This window comes from Muntiacus reevesi, chromosome 15 (genome assembly GCF_963930625.1).
Source record: "Muntiacus reevesi chromosome 15, mMunRee1.1, whole genome shotgun sequence".
NCBI classification, from domain to species: Eukaryota; Metazoa; Chordata; class Mammalia; order Artiodactyla; family Cervidae; genus Muntiacus; species Muntiacus reevesi.
The window spans coordinates 62,660,203-62,679,208 of NC_089263.1; the positions used below are offsets into that span (position 1 = coordinate 62,660,203).

At 51.0% G+C, this 19,006-nt stretch overlaps 1 protein-coding gene across 1 annotated transcript; it reads right to left on the minus strand.

The window, feature by feature from the left end:
• Window positions 1–18,154: 18,154 nt before the first annotated feature.
• LOC136147233 (large ribosomal subunit protein uL24-like) lies at window positions 18,155–18,670 on the minus strand. Its single transcript, XM_065906539.1, has one exon. The coding sequence runs from the start codon at window positions 18,608–18,610 to the stop codon at window positions 18,176–18,178; it is 435 nt and encodes a 144-aa protein (XP_065762611.1). The 5' UTR covers window positions 18,611–18,670; the 3' UTR covers window positions 18,155–18,175.
• Between the last annotated feature and the right edge of the window lie 336 nt (window positions 18,671–19,006).

Sequence of the window (19,006 nt, forward strand, 5' to 3'; positions counted from 1 at the left end):
GCCATTCCAACAGATTTGCAGTGGTAGTTCACTGCTGGTTAAATTTACATTTCCCTAATGACAGATGACATAAAGCAACATTTCATAAACTTATTTGCCATCTGTATATCTTCTCTGACAAGGTGTCTGCTAAGATCCTTGGCCCATTTTTAATTGGGATGTTTGTCTTCTTCTTTTGAGTTTTAAGAGTTCTTTGTATATTTTGGATAATAGCCCTTTATTTTATGTATATTTTGTAAATGTCTTCTCCAAGTCTGTGGCTTGTCTTTTCATTCTCTTGGAAATGTCTTTTTTTTTTTTTTTTTTTTGAAGTGTAGTTGATTTGCAATATTATATTAGTTTCAGGTATCTTAGCATTGTGATTCAGTATTTTTACAGATTATATTCCATTAAAAGTTATCACAAAATAATGGCTATAATTCCCTATGCTATACAATATATCCTTGTTGCTTAACTATTTTATACATAGTAGGTTGTGTCTCTTAACCTATACCTGTAATTTCCCCTTTCCCCCTTTCTTCTTCCCACTAATAAGCACCAGTTTGTTTTCTATATCTGTAGGTCTGTTTCTGTTTTGCATTTGTATTGTTCATTTGTATTGTTTTTTTGATTCCACATATAAGTGATACCATACATACAGTATTTGCCTATCTTTGTCTGACATTTGTACTAAATACAGTACTTTCTAGATCCATCTATATTGCTGAAAATGGCAAAATGTCTTTCTTTTTATGGATGAGTAATATTCCATTGTGTGTGCAAATAGTATATATACATACATTATATATATATACATTTATGTATATATATGAAACATCTTCTTTATCCATTCCTCTGACGATAGGTACTTGGGTAGCTTCAAAATCTAGCTATTGTAAAGAATGCTGCTGTGAAAATTGGGGTAAGCCTTTGACTGTGTGGGTCACAACAAACTGTGGAAAATTCTTAAAGAGATGGGAATACCAGACCACCTGACCTGCCTCCTGAAAAACCTGTATGCAGGTCAAGAAGCAACAGTCAGAACCAGACACGGAACAACAGACTGGTTCCAAATTGGGAAAGGAGTACGTCAAGGCTGTATATTGTCACCCTGCTTATTTAACTTCTATGCAAAGTGTACCTTGAGAAAATGCCACACTGGATGAATCACAAGCTGAAACCAAGATTGACAGGAGAAATATCAACAACCTCAGATGTGCAGATGATACCACTCTAATGGCAGAAAGTGAAGAGGAACTAAAGAGTCTCTTGATGAATGTGAAAGAAGAAAGTGAAAAAGGTGCTTAAAACTCAGCATTCAAAAAACAAAAATCATGGCATCCAGCCCCATCACTTCATGGCAAATAGGTGGGGAAAAAGTGGAAATAGTTACAGATTTCATTTTTCTGGGCTCCAAAATCACTGTGGACAGCTACTGCAGGCATGAAATTAAAAGACGTTTTTTCCTTGGAAGAAAAGCTATGACAAACAGTATATTAAAAAGCAGGGGCATCACTTTGCCAACAAAGGCCCATAAAATTAAAGCTATGGTTTTTCCAGTAGTCGTGTATGGATGTGAGAGTTGGACCATAAAGAAGGCTGAGCACCAAAGAACTGATGCTTTCACACTGTGGTGTTAGAAAAGACTCTTGAAAGTCCTTTGGACTGCAAGAAAATCAAACCAGTCAATCCTAAAGGAAATCAACCCTGAATATTCACTGGAAGGACTGATGCTGCAGCTGAAGCTCCAATACTTTGGCCACCTGATGCAAAGAACTGGCTCATTGGAAAATGATGTTGGGAAAGATGGAAGGCAGAAGGAGAAGGGGGCAACAGTGGATGAGATGGTTGGATGGCATCACCGATCCAATAGACATGAACTTGGGTAAACTCCAGGAGAGAGAGGACAGAGGAGCCTGCCATGCATGGGGTTCATGGGGTTCATGGTTCATGGGGTTGCAGAGTCAGACACAACTGAGCAACTGAACAACAGTTGAGATATTCTTAAGCTCAGAGATTCTTTCCTCAGCCGTGTCCAGTCTACTAATAAGCCCTTTAAAGACATTCTGCATTTCTGAGAGTGTTTGATCTATAGCATTTCTTTTTGGTTCTTTTTCTTTGTTATTTCTATCTTTCTGCTTCCACTGCCTATCTGTCCTTGCATGCTGTCAACTTTATCCATGAGAGCCCTAGCATATTAATCATGGTTGTCTTAAATTCCTGATCTGATCATTTCAACCTCTCTGCCATAGCTAATGGAGAAGGCAATGGCACCCCACTCCAGTACTCTTGCCTGGAAAATCCCATGGATGGAGGAGCCTGGTAGGCTGCGGTCCATGGGGTCGCTAAGAGTCGGACATGACTGAGCGACTTCACATTCACTTTTCACTTTCACATATTGGAGAAGGAAATGGCAACCCACTCTAGTGTTCTTGCCTGGGAATCTCAGGGACGGGGGAGCCTGGTGGGCTGCCGTCTATGGGATCAGACAGAGTCGGACACGACTGAAGTGACTTAGCAGCAGCAGCCGCAGCCATAGCTAAATCAGATTCTAATGCCTATTCTGTCTCTTCCAACTGTTTTTTGCCTTTAGTGTGTCTGATTGTTATTACTATTTAGTCGCTAAGTCGTGTCCAACTCTTTTGTGACCCCATGGACTATAGCCTGCCAGGCTCCTCTGTCCATGGGACGTCCAAGCCAAGATTGCTAGAGTCGGTTGCCATTTCCTTCTCCAAGGGATCTTCGACTCAGGGATTGAACCCATGCCTCCTGCTTGTCAGGCAGATTCCTTACCACTGAGCCACCCGGGAAGCCCCATGTGTCTGAGAGCAGGACATAATGTACTGGGTAAACGGAACTTCTGTAAAGCTGTAAACTTTCTCAGGAACTCTAGTAATGCAGTAGTGAGGTTCAGGGAGGGGAAGAGTTCTACAGCCTAGGAGGTCTCAGTGAGCCTGCTCTCCGGCCTGTGAACTTCATGAGCGTTTCTCAGTTTTCCCCTCTCTCCCCCCTTAAGTGGGACAGGATAGCTAGAGTGGGCTGGAATTGGGTGTTTTCCTTCCCCCAAATCACCTAGACTCTGATCAAACCCCAGCAGGTTAGGCTCTGGTTAACCATTTCTCCTGAGGGCAGACACCCTGAAGAACCCAGCATCTGGTATATTTCAGGATGGTTCACCTCCCCTTCCCCCTGCCAGAATCAGGAGGGTTTTGTTCCCCAGGACTCACTGTGGGAACCTGGTCAAGCTCCTGGAGGTAAAACTCACAAGGCGTGAGGTCCTTCTAGGACTGGGTTATCTGGAATCTTAGTTCTCAGATTTGTCCACACTGAGCCTCCAGCAACTCATCAACTCCCGTCTGGGTTTTCCTACCCAGCACTGGTTCCCTCGGAGGTGTCTGCTCTGGGAAGTTGTGATTCTCTGTATTTACCTGTCAGTGGCTTGCCCTGTGACCCCATTGCTCTTACAGATTGAAGTATCATTGCTTTTGCAGTTTTTTTCTGTTTTTTTACTTGTTATTAAGACAGAGCAGCAACTTCAAACATCTTACATGCCAAACCAGAAACCAAAATCATTTTCTCATTTTTTTCAATGTATTCTGAATGCCCCCTGTGCTTATTTGAAGAGCGTGGAGTCAACTTGGAGTGTGGCTGACCCTCTCCAAGAGGAAGGACCCATTCCCACCTTCTTATCTGCACCTCCCCCTACATTTTACCTGAATTCCTTGGTATTCTTTGGAACCAAGAGAAGACCAAGTCTGTTGTCTTCCCTCTAACTCACACCAAAAACCAGTTCCCAATCTTACCCCTCCCCCCATTAGAATGATCCTCAGTCTGGGGCCAGGCAAGCTCATAGAGGGTCCCGGGGACAGCCCAGCCCAGACGGTCCCAGTGCCAAAACGATGCAAGGTGAACCCCTGTGAAGCCCCTCTCCTAAGTCAGTTACCATAAAGAAGTTAGAAAGCAAAAAGTCTGCCACAGAAAGTGAAGTTTCAAAGCCCCCCACCCCCCACCCCAGTTTGGCTGACTCATCTGTCAGGCTCTGACTGGTGAGGTCAGGGGGGGCTGGGCTGGGTTATCCTTCACTAACCAGGCGGACCCCCAGCTGAGCTACCAGGGAAGCCCCATCACTTCCACAGGAGGAGTTGATCCAGCCCCAAGACTCACACAGGTCCCCAGAGTGACCAGGATGGTCCAGACGGGCCCCCATACCCCATGTCAGCCCAGGGACAGACAGTCACCCCTGTGCCCACCCCACAGTAGGGGAGGAAGTGGGTGCAGCTGGGTGGAGACGGAGCCAGGAGGAAGCAACTCCTGCGCTTGCATGCACTAAGATGCCAGTTGTTCTTAGTTCACACCTGAAGCTTAAAACTCAGGAAAAAAGCTGTGGGCCGCCCTCTGCTTCACACCTTCTCAGGGGAGTCTCCTTCATACGGCTGCTTCTCCCAGAAAAGAGAATTCATACACTCCTCCTCACTATGATGGGGTGGTCCCTGGTGCCTAGACTTACCTCTAATCCTTTGACGGGGCTGTCTGCTGCTTGTGTGCCGTGGGATCCATCCTCCCGGCAATTGGACCCCACTTTCGCTGGAGGAACCCCCCTCTCGGCCATGCCTGTTTGCCTCCCCCAAGACTACAAGACGGTGATGGCCCGGGGACAGCGATCCAGAACACTGTCGGCTCGTGAAAAGAAGAGGCACAGGGCCCTGGGCTTCAGTGTCTAAGAGCCTGAAGCTACAGGACACACTCAAGTGGCTTGAGGACACCCAGCTGAGAATCCGGCCAACCTCGCTGCAGTCCCAGCCATGGTGCCTGAAGCCAGCCTAGACTCCTCCAGCCTTTGTGAAACGACAGATTGATTTCCTTTTCACTTAAGCAAGGCTGAGTCAGATTTTCTGCACCTCATACAACTAATGAAGTCTTCTTCCTTTAGAGTCCTTTAAGAGTTCTTTGTTTTTATTTCCCCTTTAACACTGTAGAGAAATAGCAATTAGGCAAGATCCTATGGTCAGGCTCTCGCTCTTGCCGCACCACCCACCCCCCAATTCTGTAAACAATGACTTTACACGGTTATGTAACAGCGGAGATCATTTATAGCAATGTGCACACGCATCACGATATACTCGCTTGACCACGTGCCACCCTTGTTCTGTATACCTATGTAAGCATCACCTGAAACAGCCCCTGCGGCTGTGTCAGTCACGGGAGCATAGGCCATGTCTGCCTTGCTGCGGCATCAGCCATTAGCAAATAGAGCATGTCTGCAGGTCCTATGGCTCCTCGAATTTTCTTCCAGCTTCGCCGCATCTCCCTTGCCTACCCTGGGTTCAGCAATCAGCAAGACAGACACCCTTTGCCCTATGCACAGGGTGCCACATACATATACACACACAACAGCAAAGTATCCAAGGAAAGTTCTAGACCTCACAGTCCCTGAGCCAATAGCCTGCTATGCCCCTGCTCTGCCCTGGGCCTGAAGCTGTTGCCATCTCTTCTTCCAGAATATTCCTTCACGGATGAGGCTGCTCCCAGGCACTGCTCTCCCAGCTCCCTAAGCTCATCACAGTTGGGGAAGTGACCCTCGATGTACTGGTGACTCCCACAACCTGGCTGGTCCTCAGCTCCTGACTTTCCTTTGAATCTCCCAGGGCAAACCGGGCCCCCTCCCACCCCCTCTTTCTTCCTGCAGTCCTGGGCTCCCCTGATTCCTCGCGCTCTGTTCCCAGGGCCCTGAGGTCCACTGCTCGCAGAGTCTCCTTCTACCCGTGCCTGCAGGGTGGACAAACAAAGGTTGGAGCGAACAAGATCTCGTCCTTCTGCTCCCCATCCCTGCTTTGCCTGCAAGACCAACTCCTGTTTCTAAACTGAGACCAGGTCTTCCAAGGCTGATGTCCTGCTCCCAGAACCCAGACGACCACCTTCCGAGGCCTGTCCCCTCTTGCTTTGTCCCCCTCCCCACCCCGCCTCCTGATGCCCCTGATCCAGTGTCCACGGGTTCCAACTCTAGACCTTGTTAACTCCCTTCTTGTCTCCTGAGATGGTCCTCCGTCTCAGCTCAGCACAAAGATGGAGGGTCAAATCTGTCTCTCCCCTTACCTGGTCATTGGACACCCCCCACCACTGTAGAGTGAGGGTGGAGGGGTGAAGGCAGAGGCTGGGACCCCAGGCAGGGGGCTGCTGCTGGGGTCCTGGCCGAGACGATGGCTGCAAGGCCATCGTGGTCAGATTCTGGATCTATTTTGAAAGAGGGTCCAGTGGGTCTCCTGGTGGCTTCCACATGGGACCTGAGAAGAGAGGCAGGGCTGCCTGTGGAGTCTGGGCCTGGGCACATGGAAGGGTGCGGTTGCCACCCATTGCCCTTCACTGTCAGGGAGGAGGGGGCCGCAGGAGAATCTCGGAGGCAGGGCAGCAGAGGAAAGCTGAGTTTGGGGCTGAGAAGTCTGCCACTTCCCCTGCCGCACTGAGCAACAGCTGGCTGTGGGCGGGAGGTGTCGATCCAGGCGATCTCGGCAGACGGATGAGACCTCCAAGGGGTGAGTGTAGATACAGACAGGGACCAAGAATGGGCAGAAGAAGCTGATAGCATGCGCTGGGGACACTTGTGGGGGCAGAAGCCCCCTCCGCAAAATAAACTCCAGCTCGATCCCTGGCTGGAGACCAAACAGAAGGGACCTAGCTGGGGAAGGTCAATTCTGGGCCATCTACACTGATTCCCAAAGCCCCAGATCTTAGGTGCCACAGACCACAGCCCTGGAGGAGACAGGGACGTGGGGATTGGAATACAAGCAGTACCACTCACCAAACAGCCCAACCTTGGGTCCTGCCTCTATTGAAGTGGGGTCTCCCCTACCCCGTGATCTGACATGGGCCCCCACTGACAGTCTCCGCTACCCTTGCTCCAGCACCTGAGGCTGCCGCAGAGGGCTGAGCGGGAGAGAAAGGATGCGCTGCCCCAGTTCCCACAGCCGGATCGACCCGGCCACCCAGGGCCTGCCTCTAGCCCAGGCCAAAGCTGAAGACCTGCTTCACCTCTACCTACAGCATGAGATCAAGAAGGTGGGGAAGATGTGGGGGGCCTTTTATAAGGTGACTGGGCCGCCAGACCACGCCCACTGCGAACTGTGGTCGACCACGCCCACCACTGTGATTACCCCGCCCACAAACCACACCCACCACATACTGTGGCGGCCACGCCCACCATGAGCTGTGGCGGCCACGCCCACCGAACACACCCACCACGTTCTGTGGTCAGCCACACCCACCCTGAACTCTAGCGCAACCGGAAGCTCACTTCCATCAACGCAACATGAGTTTGTTCCCCCACGGGAGGAGCTGGGGAGGAAGTAGGCTCAGAGCTGACCTGGGATCAAGACGATCTATCCCCCTGCCCCCGACCTCCTCACCCCCGCCCAAACATCTTAGGTGGGACCCACACACAAAAGAGAAGTCAAGCTGTTCTGGCTGAAAGGGTCGGGGAGCCCAGAGCCCACCTGCTCAGCCTCACTAGGACAAATAGGGGTGCGCTGCCCTGGAGAATGACGGGAGCCTACTCAGTCCTTCAAACCACCCTGCGAGGCCGGTGTCACCATTGTGCAGAATAGGAAGTGGAGGTTCGGAGAGGACACGGGGCCCTGGAGCAGCAGCCTGTCGGTCTCCGGTGGGGTTGTTCTTCATGTGGTTTTCCTGGGTGCACCTCCCCAGGCACAGGATGTCTGTCTGGGAGGCTTGTGCCTTGTTTTGTCTAATTATCTGTCATTTTATTTTAAATATAGTTGTACAGTGCAGTGGCTGTCTTTCAGTCGTGTCTGACTCTTTGCAATCCCATGGACTGTAGCCTACCAGTCCATGGGATTTTCCAGGCAAGAATACCGGAGTGGGTTGCCATTTCCTTCTCCAGGAGATCTTCCCGACCCAGAGATTGAACCCAGGTCTCCCACGTTGTAGGCACTGTAGGCAGACGCTTTACCATTTGAGCCACCAGGGAAGTCCTATAGTTGTACATTATATTTTATTTCATGTTATGTCTTGCTGTTCTGATTACATTATTTTTAGCACAAAGAACCTAGAGCCACCTCCTGTGCCAGCTTGGGGCGCCAGGAGTGGGGTTGGGACAGGCCCTCTCCCCACCAGCTCCCCCAGCCTCTTAACAGCTCATCCAGTCTTTGAATGGAAGCACCATCAGGGCCTGCCCCTTGGCCCCCAGGATGGGAGTAAGTAGGTTTACTCACTAAGTCATGTATAACTCTTACAACCCCATGGGCTGTAGCCCACCAGGCTCCTCTGTCCGTGGGATTCCCCAGGCAAGAAGGCTGGAGAGGGTTGCCATTTCCTTCTCCAGGATCTTCCCGACCCACGGTCTCCTGCATTGCAGGCAGACTCTTTACCAACCGAGCCTCCAGGGATGGGTATAAAATAAAACAAACAAGCAAAAAAATGTTTTCAGTCGTGCCACGCCACTTATGAGATCTTAGTTTCTGAGAATGAGGGCCATGGCAGTGAAAGCGCTGAGTCCTGACCACTGGACCACCAGGGAATTTCCAAAATAAAATATAAATTCCCAAAGTATTTAAATGTGTATGCAGCCAATCAAAAAGATGCCCCAACACAAAGGAAGCAGGACTCTCACGGCCCCCAGGAGGTTGGGTTGGAGCCCAGTCGGCCTGGGGCTCTGCACACGCACTGGCAAAGGGAAGGGACGCAGACTCCCAGCATCCAGAAAATGCCCCTCTGGCTCTTGCTGGCGTCTTCATGAGCTGCCTCAAAGGGGTGCCCAGAGGCCCTGACCCCTTCAGCCTCCCTTCTCCAGATTGATAGACCTGGAATCCCACACATCACGTTCCCCTGGGCTGCAAGTCCATCTCACTCCACTCGGAAGAGGAAGTGGCCTGGCCCCTGCCTGGGAGCCCAGTCTGATCACCTGCTGGGCGGGCAGCCTCCCACACTGGTTTCACCTGTGACGCAGGGCGAGGGGGGAGGGTCTTTTACTGAATTTCTTCCCGCCATGAGGCTGACCTGGCCAGGCTGTGGAGAATGTCAATTACCCTCCTTGCGCCCAGGCTACACGCCCCTCATTTCTCTTCTTGCCCCCATCCCCTCCTGGCTCTTTTGAGCATTTTCTGCACTGACGAATCCCCCTGCCTTCAGGTCTTCACTTGATATTTCCAGAAAGAAGAAAGGAAGGGAGGAGCGGGGAGGGATGAATGCACGCACTTAGTTGTTCAGTCTTGTCCAACTCTTGCGACCCCATAGACTGTAGTCCGCCAGGCTCCTCTGTCCATGGGATTCTCCAGGCAAGAATACTGGAGTGGGGAGCCCTTTCCTTCTCCAGGGGATCTTCCCAACCCAGGGGTTGAATCCAGGTCTCCTGCACTGCAGACTCTTTACTGACTGAGCTATAAGGGAAGCCCAGGGATGAAGGAAGGAAGGAAGCAAGTCGAGTAAAGCCCCACCCTCAGCACGGTGCCCAGGCTCAGATGGGAGGCACATCTCTGTTAGGGGATGGCAGCCTGGGAGCAGAAGCTGGGGCTTAGAAGACACTCCGCAGGTGTTTGTCAGAAGCTTCCATCACGTCTGGGGTGGCCCCTCCTGCAGCCTAGATGTGCAAGCGGATGGGGAGAGGTGCAAGGCTGGGAGCAGCTGGCTTCAGCACAGCCCCGCCGCAGTCTCACACCCCATTTCCTTCCGTCCTCTTTGAACAAGCCCGTGAGAAGCTGCTGGGGATCCCCAGGCGCCACTTATGGGGCTGAGAAAGTTCTGGTTTGGGGTCAGCCGCCTACTGCCTCCTGGATGTTCTTAGTAAGCCTCTTCCTCCCCCAGAACCATCCAGAACTGTGTTGTCCCTGTTTAGGGACCGGCCGATCTGAGCTGAGCTGAGCTCTAAGTGCAAAACACACCCTGGCAAGTAAAGACAGTTGTTGTTCAGTTGCTCAGTTGTGTCTGACTCCTTGCAGCCCCATGGACTGCAGCACGCCAGGCTTCCCTGTCCTTCACCATCTCCCAGAGTTTGCACAAACTCCTGTCCATTGAGTCGGTGATGCCATCCAGCCATCTCATCCTCTGTCATTCCCTTCTCCTCCTACCTTCAATCTTTCCCAGCATCAGGGTCTTATCCAATGACTCAGTTCTTCACATCAGGAGGCCAAAGTATTGGCGCTCCAGCTCCAGCATCAGTCCTTCCAGTGAATATTCAGGACTGATCTCCTTTAGGATTGACTGGTTTGATCTCCTTGCAGTCCAAGGGACTCTCAAGAGTCTTCGCCAGCACCATAATACAAAAACATCAATTCTTTGGTCTTTCTTTATGGTTCAACTCTCATATCTGTACATGACTACTGGAAAAACCACAGCTTTGACTGTACAGACATTTGTTGGCAAAGTGATGTCCAGGTTTGTCATAGCATTCCTTCCAAGGAACAAGTGTCTTTTAATTTTGTGGCTGCAGGGGAAAAAATGCAGACTATCTCATTAGTAAATTTTATACTGATTGCGTGTTGAAATGATGCTTCAGATGTGTCAGTTAAATCAAATATATATTAAAGCCAGTGTCACCCATTTCATTTTAGCTTTTCAGTGTGGCCACTAGAACCCCAAGCAGTCCATCCTAAAGCAGATCAGTCCTGAGTGTTCATTGGAAGGACTGATGTTGAAGCTGAAACTCCAATACTTTGGCCACCTGATGAGAAGAGCCGACTCATTTGAAAAGACCCTGATGCTGAGAAAGATTGAGGGCAGGAGGAAACGGGGATGACAGAGGATGAGATGGTTGGATGGCATCACCGACTCAATGGACATGAGTTTGGGTAAATTCCAGAAGTTGGTAATGGACAGGAAGGCCTTGCATGCCACAGTCCATGGGGTCGCAAAGAGTCGGACACGACTGAGTGACTGGACTGAGTTGAACTGAACTAGAACATTTTAACTTTTATGTGGGGACTTCCCTGGTGGTCCAGTGGTTAAGAAAATCCGCCTCCCAATGCAGGAGACACAGATTTGATCCTTGGTTGGGGAACTAAGATCCCACATGTGTACCACAACTCCTAAGCCTGCGTGCCGCTGTTAAGACCCAATGCAGCCAAATAAATAAATTGAAAGTACATGCGTGACTGTTGTTCTGTTTGTACTGAAAGGTGTTGCTCTGGAGAGTTCTAAGGCCTTTGGGTGTGAGTGCTATATGAGTGTGATACCCACCCCATATACACACACATGGTAAGGAGGATCTTGACCTTGTTTTCTGGTTGACTGATGAGTTACGGAAGCACGATATTAAGGTGGGGAGGGCCAGGCCGCCTGGGGAAATGGGCTTCAGGAGGGTCTTGCTTAGCTAGGGGAGGAGGGGCTACCTGCCTGGCTCTCTCCGGGTCTCCCAGGGTCTACCTGGGAACACCAGTGAGGGCTGGAGTGGAGAGAAGGGTCCAGATCTCAGCGTTTGCCTTCCCCAGAGCCGCCACTCTGCAGAAGGAGGGTCAGTGTCGATGACTTACCCTTCCGGTGAGGTCCCTGACAAGTCACTTCCTTCCTCAGCTTCTAGAGCTGGGATGCCGCCAGCAGCTCCAGCAGGTGCAACCTGTCCGGCCCAGGCCTGGCCAGTGCCGGCCTCACGGGGGCTGGAGGTGGTCGCCACCCGTCAGCCCTGGACTCTTCATCCCCAAGGAGGCTCAGCTTGACAGATGCACGCCCCCAGGTCCCAGTGACCCGAGGGTGGCTGCAGGAAGTGGATCCACCCCTGGCGAAAAGCCCAGGATGGGGGTCAGGGGATCTGGGTGTGGGGCAAATGGGGCTGGCTAGGGAGAGGGCCCCGGCCCTTCCTTGGGTCAGGACAGGCCCTTCTGACCTGGTCCCCGGGGCTCCAGGCCTCCACCCAGGAGCTGGCCACAGTCTGTCCTTCTCAGGCAAATTTACTCCAAGACTGTGGTCCTCTCCACCTTTTGAGCCACGGGATAGCGAACTTCCAACAGGCTGGGTGGAACTGCTAACAGGGTGGTCACCCCTCTCCCTCTACCCACGCCCCCCACCCCCAGGGTTTACCCTGCTGGACCCGGCCCTCCATGCCTCTCTTGCCACCGTGCTATTCAGCTCAGCTCACCCCTGTACTGGTGGCTCAGACAGCAAAGAGTCTGCCTACAATACAGGAGACCCGGGTTCGATCCCTGGGTCAGGAAGATCCCCCGAAGAAGAGAATGGCAACTTACCTGGAGAAATCCATGGACAGAGGAGCCTGGTGGGCTACAGTCCACGGGGTCACAAGAGTCGGACACGCCTGTACCTTTGTCCCCCCACCTTCCACGGCCCTCATCATCCCAAGCCTCCCAGCTCTGCCACCGTCCCTCCTCCCTACATCCCCTATAAGCTCTCCATCCCTCACGCCCTCCACCAGATGCGCTTCTCAAAATGAGACTCTGCCTAAGACCCAACCCAGCGTTCCCTCCTGGGGCACCTCCCTCGAATTCCAGAATGCCGCCCGACCCCCACCCCACTTGGTTGGCCTACAGGGAGTCTCGGAGCCAATTAGGAGAAGGGGCCTCCTGTGGTGGCAGGGGAGGGACCTGGAGGAAGTGGGGGTGCAGCCCCCCGGCAGCAGTTACAATAGCATCTGCGTCTGTTCTTCGCTGGCCGGACCTCCCCCTCCGACCGTGAGCTCTGGGCGCGCTGCTGGTCCGCAGGTGCTGGTCACCGCTGCTTCCAGGATGAAGCATCCACCGGATGAGGCAGTAGAGTCGGGGATGTGCAGGCATCTGTGTGTGGACCAGCCTTGGAGGGCTGCTGTGTGGCCAGGGCAAAGAGAGAAGTGGGAAAGGAGGGGGGCCGGTGGAAATGGGGGGACAGGTGGACAGCCACCTCGAGGTCCTGAGAGCTCTGTTGGGATTGCACAGAGCTGAGACCCGTGGCCACTTAGGCACAGAGAAGTGGAGACCCTGTTGGCTTCCTAGGGCTGCCGTGACCACATGCTGAGGGCTGTGATGGACTGAATCGTGTCCCCTGAAGTTCATCTGGTGAAGCCCTCACCCCAGGAGCTCAGAAACTGTTTGGTAACAGAGCCTTTTAAGGGGTGTGCGTGCTCAGCCACACGGTCATGTCCGACTCTTCACAACTGCATAGACTGTAGCCCACCAGGCTCTTCTATCCATGGAATTATACCAGCAAGAATACTGGAGTGGGTTGCCATTTCTTCCTCCAAGGGATCTTCCTGACCCAGGGATCGAACACTCGTCTCCTCTGGCTCCTGCATTGGCTGGTAGATTCTTTGCCACTGAGCCACCTGGGAAGCCGCTTTAAAGAGGGGATTAACGTTCAGTGAGGCCACGGGGTGGGCCCTCATTCCTGTGCCTGATGTCCTGATAACGAGGGGGGATTTGACCCATGAAGAGACAGCAGGGATGCTGAGCACAAAGAGGAGACTACAGAAAGACACAGAGAGAGGATGGCCAAGAGTGGAGGTCCCTGGAGGACCCAGCCTCGCCAGCACCCTGACCTGGGCCTTCCAGTCTCCAGAACTTTGAGAAAGAAATATGTGCTGTTTCAGCCCCCCAGGCAGTGGCATTTCGTTATGGGAGCCTGGGCACACCAACACAGAAGCGTAGAATAGAAATGCATGGTCCACAGCTCTGGATGTCAGAACCCCGGAAGCGAGGTGTCAGCAGGGCTGCGGCCCAGGCGTCTCTCCCGGCTGCCGGTGCTTCCTCGGCTACGGCAGCAGGACTCCGGTCTGCCCGAGGTGTGCGTCTGTGCTCAGATCTCTTCTTCTCATAAAGACCTTGGTCATGCCGGGTCAGGGCCCACCCTAATGGCCTCACCTTAACTTAGTTACCTCTGAAAAGACCCTATTTCCAAATGAGGTTACATTCTGAGGCTCTGGAGGTTATGGCTCTGGCTTGGGAATTTGTGGGGGACACAAATCAATCTGTTAAGGACTGAACTCTGTCCCCCCAAATTCATATGCTGAGTGCCTAAGCCCCATGTGACTCTGCTTGGAGTTAACCACTTGCAGAGGTCATTAAGGATACATGAGGCCCTAAGATGTGCGTGCTCAGTCGCTGCAGCCATGTTCGACTCTGCAATCCCATGGACTGTAGCCCACCAGGCTCCTCTGTCCACGGGATTTCCCAGGCAAGAATCCTGGAGTGGGTTGCCATTTCCTTCTCCAGGGGATCTTTCCGACCCAGGGATCAAACCCGCATCTCCTGCATTACATAAGAGAAAGGCCCTAATCCCATGGGGCTGGTGTCCTTATGAGAAAAGGAACAGACACAGAGACCTCTCACTCTGTCTGTCTGTCTGTCTGTCTGTCTCTCTTTTCACAAAAAGGCTCTGTGAGGACAGAACAGGAAGGCAGTGTCTCCAAACCAGAAACCAGCCCTGGCAGCACCTTGACCTCGGATTTCCGGCCTCCAGAACCGTGAGAAAATAAAATTTCGTTGTTTAAGCCACTCATCCTGTGGGTTTTTTTATTTTTTATTTTTATGGCAGCCCAAGCAGACTAAAACACAGCCCATAACAAAGCCTTATCTATTAAGTCATTTTGTTACAAGTCACAGAAACTCAAATTAAACCATTTTAAACTAAAAGAAAAGGTCTTAGGTTGATAACTGAACAGACCAAGACCCAGGCACTACAGAACTCAAGAGTTCGCTCTCTGGCTGTTTCTTTCTCTCCCTCTTTCTGCATCTGCCTCTCCTGGCTCCGCTCTCCCCAAGGAGGCTCTGTCCGGGGTGACTCCTCACCTGTGTGGGGGGCCATGGGCATGCCAGACCAGCTCTGCGCCCCCTTAGCATCTTCTGGGGAAGGAAGCACCTCCTGCCGGAAGGCAAGGTGCTGAGGGGTTCAGTGGCCAAGACCACACTCAGGGTGGGGGTGGGCAGCTCAAGAAAAAGAACCCAAAGTGATCACAGAATTGTGTTTTCAGATGGTGGTGCTTTTGAACTGTGGTGCTGGAGAAGACTCTTGAGAGTCCCTTTTGGACTGCAAGGAAATCAAACCAGTCAATCCTAAAGGGAATCAACCCTGAATATTCATTTGAAGGACTGACGCTGAAACTGAAGCTCCAGTACTCTGGCCACCTGATGCAAAGAGCTGACTCACTGGTAAAGACCCTGATGCTGGGAAAGATTGAAGGCAAGGGGAGAAGGGGACGACAGAGGATGAGATGGTTGGATGGCATCCCCAACTCCATGGACATGAGTTTGAGCAAGCTCCAGGGGATGGTGAAGAACAGGGAAGCCTGGCGTGCTGCAGTCCTTGAGGCTGCAAAGAGTCGGACTCGACTTAGTGACTGACTTGAACAACAACAAAGTAATCACAAAGGGACCCAGAAGCCAACTGAAAGAGCTCCTAATGGCCAAACCTGGAACAAACTGAGCAAGAAAATAAATAACCTAGTCTTAGATTATAACACAAAGTAGAACATAAAGATGCATAAGTCCATAGTCATAGAAACAAATGATGGAATAAATAAATAAGTAAGTGTGGGGTAAGGGACGAACCTCTCACACAGAAGGATTCTAGATGATATATGTAGCTGCTCTGCCCTCGAGGAGATGAGCACAGCTCCCCCCTCCTTAAGGGTCAGCTTCACAGTGACTTCCTTCCAGAGACCCCAGTGTGGGAAGCGGAGGATAACTTTTTATTTTTTTTGGTCAGGAGAAACCTGACAAACATCATCGCAGTCGGGTTATAAATGTCCATGTCAACGGGGATGTTGACAGCAAGTGCCCTCGGTACAATGTGATGGAAATGAAATTTTGCCTCTGCGGTCGTCCCTCCCAAATCCCATAACCCCGGTGTAATCACGAGGAAAACACCTCTCAAATCCTGGTTGACATCTTATGAAACACTCCACCGAGTCATCCTCAAATATCAAGGTCATGCAAACAAAGAAAGTCTAAGAAACCGACACAGCCAAGGGGAACTCAGGTTGCCGTGACAACTGAACGCGATGTGGTGTCCTGGGAGGGATCTTGGAATGCGGAAAACTAAGGAAATCTGAATAAAGGATGTAATTTTGTGAAAAATAATATGTCCGTATAGACTCAATTATTGTGACAAATGTGTCCCGCTGACATCAGATGTTAAGAATAAGAGACACCATGTGGAGTTTACAAGTGCTCTCTGGACGATCTTCATAAATATTCTGTAGCTGTCCTCAAATAAAAGGGTGATTTAAAAGTTTAAATAATATGGGGACCAGAGAGATTCTGTGAGGGTTAATTTTATGTGTCACCATGATTGGCCATGAGGTACCCAGATCAAACACCCCTTCTGGTGTGTCTAGGAGGGTGTTTCTGGATAAGATTACCACTTGAATCAGTGGACTCCGTCAAGCCTATATCCCTCACCAGTGGGGCATGGGCATCATCCAATCCACAAAAATGACCCAAGAGCTTCCATGTGTGTCCTGAAGGAGATAGTCATCTTCAGAGCTGCCAGGCTGGAACTGCTGACAGTCAAGCAGTTCATCCTGTGATTAGCTGAATCACAACGCAAACTGAACTCTCAGCCTCAAAGGGCAGCTCCTGCTAAAGTCAGGACATTAAAACCGTGCTGCTCACCGAAAGCTAACACAACGTTGTTAACCAAATATGTGCCTGCGCGCGTGTGCTCAGCCGTGTCTGACTCTCTGTGACCCCACAGACTACAGCCCACCAGGTTTCTGTATCCATGGGATTTTCCAGGCAAGAATACTGGAATGGGCTGCCACTTCCTCCTCCAGGGGATCTTCCCTGACCCATAGATTGAACCCATGACTCCTGCAGCTCTTACATGGGCAAGCCGATTCTTTATCACAGAACCACCTGGAAAGCCCCAGTATAAAGTAAAATGTTTTAAATACAAAACAAAAAACTTGTTAATATTAAATGTAGAGCTTGAGTTACATAATTGTTTTAGATGACAATTGCAGGTCATAATATACATTAACATATTTTAATATTGCACACTATTTTAGTAAATAAAGATACATCCGGGCTTGCCTGATGCCTCAGCAGTAAAGAATCCGCCTGCAAGGCAGATGCCACAGGAGATGCAGATTCCATCCCTGAGCTGGGAAGATCCCCTGGAGAAGGGAATGGCAACCCACCCCAGTGTTCTTGCCTGGAGAATCCCGTGGACAGAGGAGCCTGGTGGGCTACAGTCCAAAGGGTCTCGAAGAGGCGGACACGGCTGAGCCACAGAACACACGTTCTTTTTTGTGGCCGCACTGGGCGTTTGCTGCCGTGTGTGGACTTTCTCTAGTTGCAGCGAGCAGAGGCTACTCTCTCTGTGTACCGGCTTCTCATTGCAGTGGCTTCTCTTGTTGCAGAGCGCGGCCTCTAGGCACAAGGGATCAGTACTTGCGGCAAACAGGCTTAGTTGCCCTGAGCCAGATGAAACCTTCCCTGACCAGGGATCAAACCCATGTTCCCCACATTGGCAGATGGATTCTTAACCACTGGAGGACCAAGGAAGTCCCTAGATATATTCTTAAATGTTTTCAAAAAAAGTAATAACATGAAGATGCTGACTGTGGGGCATGAGGATTGTGAGGAGAGACCCTGATGAGCCGGGAACACGGAGCCTCAGATGCTGGCGGTCTTCTCTCCCAGTAGCAGGGTCTCCCCACCTTGCAGGGGTGTTGGCCCCTCCAGGGTAGGAACCCGACTTTCTACCTCAGTCTGAGGAGACGGAAACTGCTGGCTTCCTGAGGCAGGTGTTGTGCAGGACAAGGTTGAATCTCCTCAGGACCCATCTCGTCACCCCTCTTTGATTCTGGACATATTTTTTCTTGTTGTCAGTCTCTCAGTCGTGTCCAACTCTGCAGCTCCATGGACTGTAACCCGCCAGGCTCCTCTGTCCACGGGATTCTCCAGAAAAGAATTCTGGAGTGGGTTGCCATGCCCTTCTCCAGGGGATCTTCCCCACCCAGGGATCGAACCCAGGATTCTCGCATTGCTGGCAGATTCTTTACCGTCTGAGCCACCAGGGAAGCCCATTACAAGAGTCTAGTCCCAGGAGGACCCTAAAGTGAGGTAGAAAGCATGGCTCATGAAGGGGGACCCCTGTCTTGTGAGAGAACCAAGTGAATTTCCTAATTTATAGGCCGAAGCCAGGAGACACATGTGGGAATCGATACTAGGGGTGTGGGGTATGGGGCAAGGAACGTAGGTTGGTTAGGCTGAATTTTTTTTTTTCATTTTAACAGTTTTTAGTGAAAGCTGTGGACAAGATGACTTTATTCCTGCATCTTCTCAATCGTTTCTTCCTTGTATTTGCCCTTTTCCTTTCCTAGGCAAGATTTGGCTTTACGTTCAAGAATCTTTTTGCGGTCTTTGTCCAGTTTTAGTCTGGTGATAACCACCTTGCTGGGGTGAATGCCCACAGGGACAGTTGTGCCGTTGCCCTTCTCCCGCTGCACTCGTTCAATGTAGATGACGTATTTCTTCCTGTAAACCTGGACTACTTTGCCAATTTGCTGCCCTTTGTAGTGCCCTCGTACAACCTGAACTTCATCATCCTTTCGGATAGGCATGGATCGAACGTTGTACTTCTGTCTTAGCTCTTTAAAAAGAGGAGAAGACATAATTTTCCTGCGAATGTGGGAAGGCGCATTGAAATGCCTCTTTCGATTCTTGCTTCGGTCAGAAGTCACAAAGGGATTGAACTTCATTTTGGCCGCCGGCGCTTCAGCGATGGCCACAGAAGGGAAGAGATCTGCAGGCTGCTTCCGGTTCTGGGTTGAATTTTTTGATGTGGACTCACTACACAGAAATTCTACATTCATGGAGCGGCTTGGAAAGTTAGAAAGGCCTCCAACGGCTCCAACATGGACCCAAAGGTGGTCCAACCTGAGTGAACTCCACCATTCCTTGCTTGAATGTACAGAGAGGGGCTCAATGGCCGAGACTGGGAGGTTCAGTTCAGTTCAGTTCAGTCCCTCAGTCGTGTCCGACTCTTTGCGACCCCATAAACCGCAGCACACCAGGCCTCCCTGTCCATCACCAACTCCCGGAGTACACCCAAACCCATGTCCATTGTGTCGGTGATGCCATCCAACCATCTCATC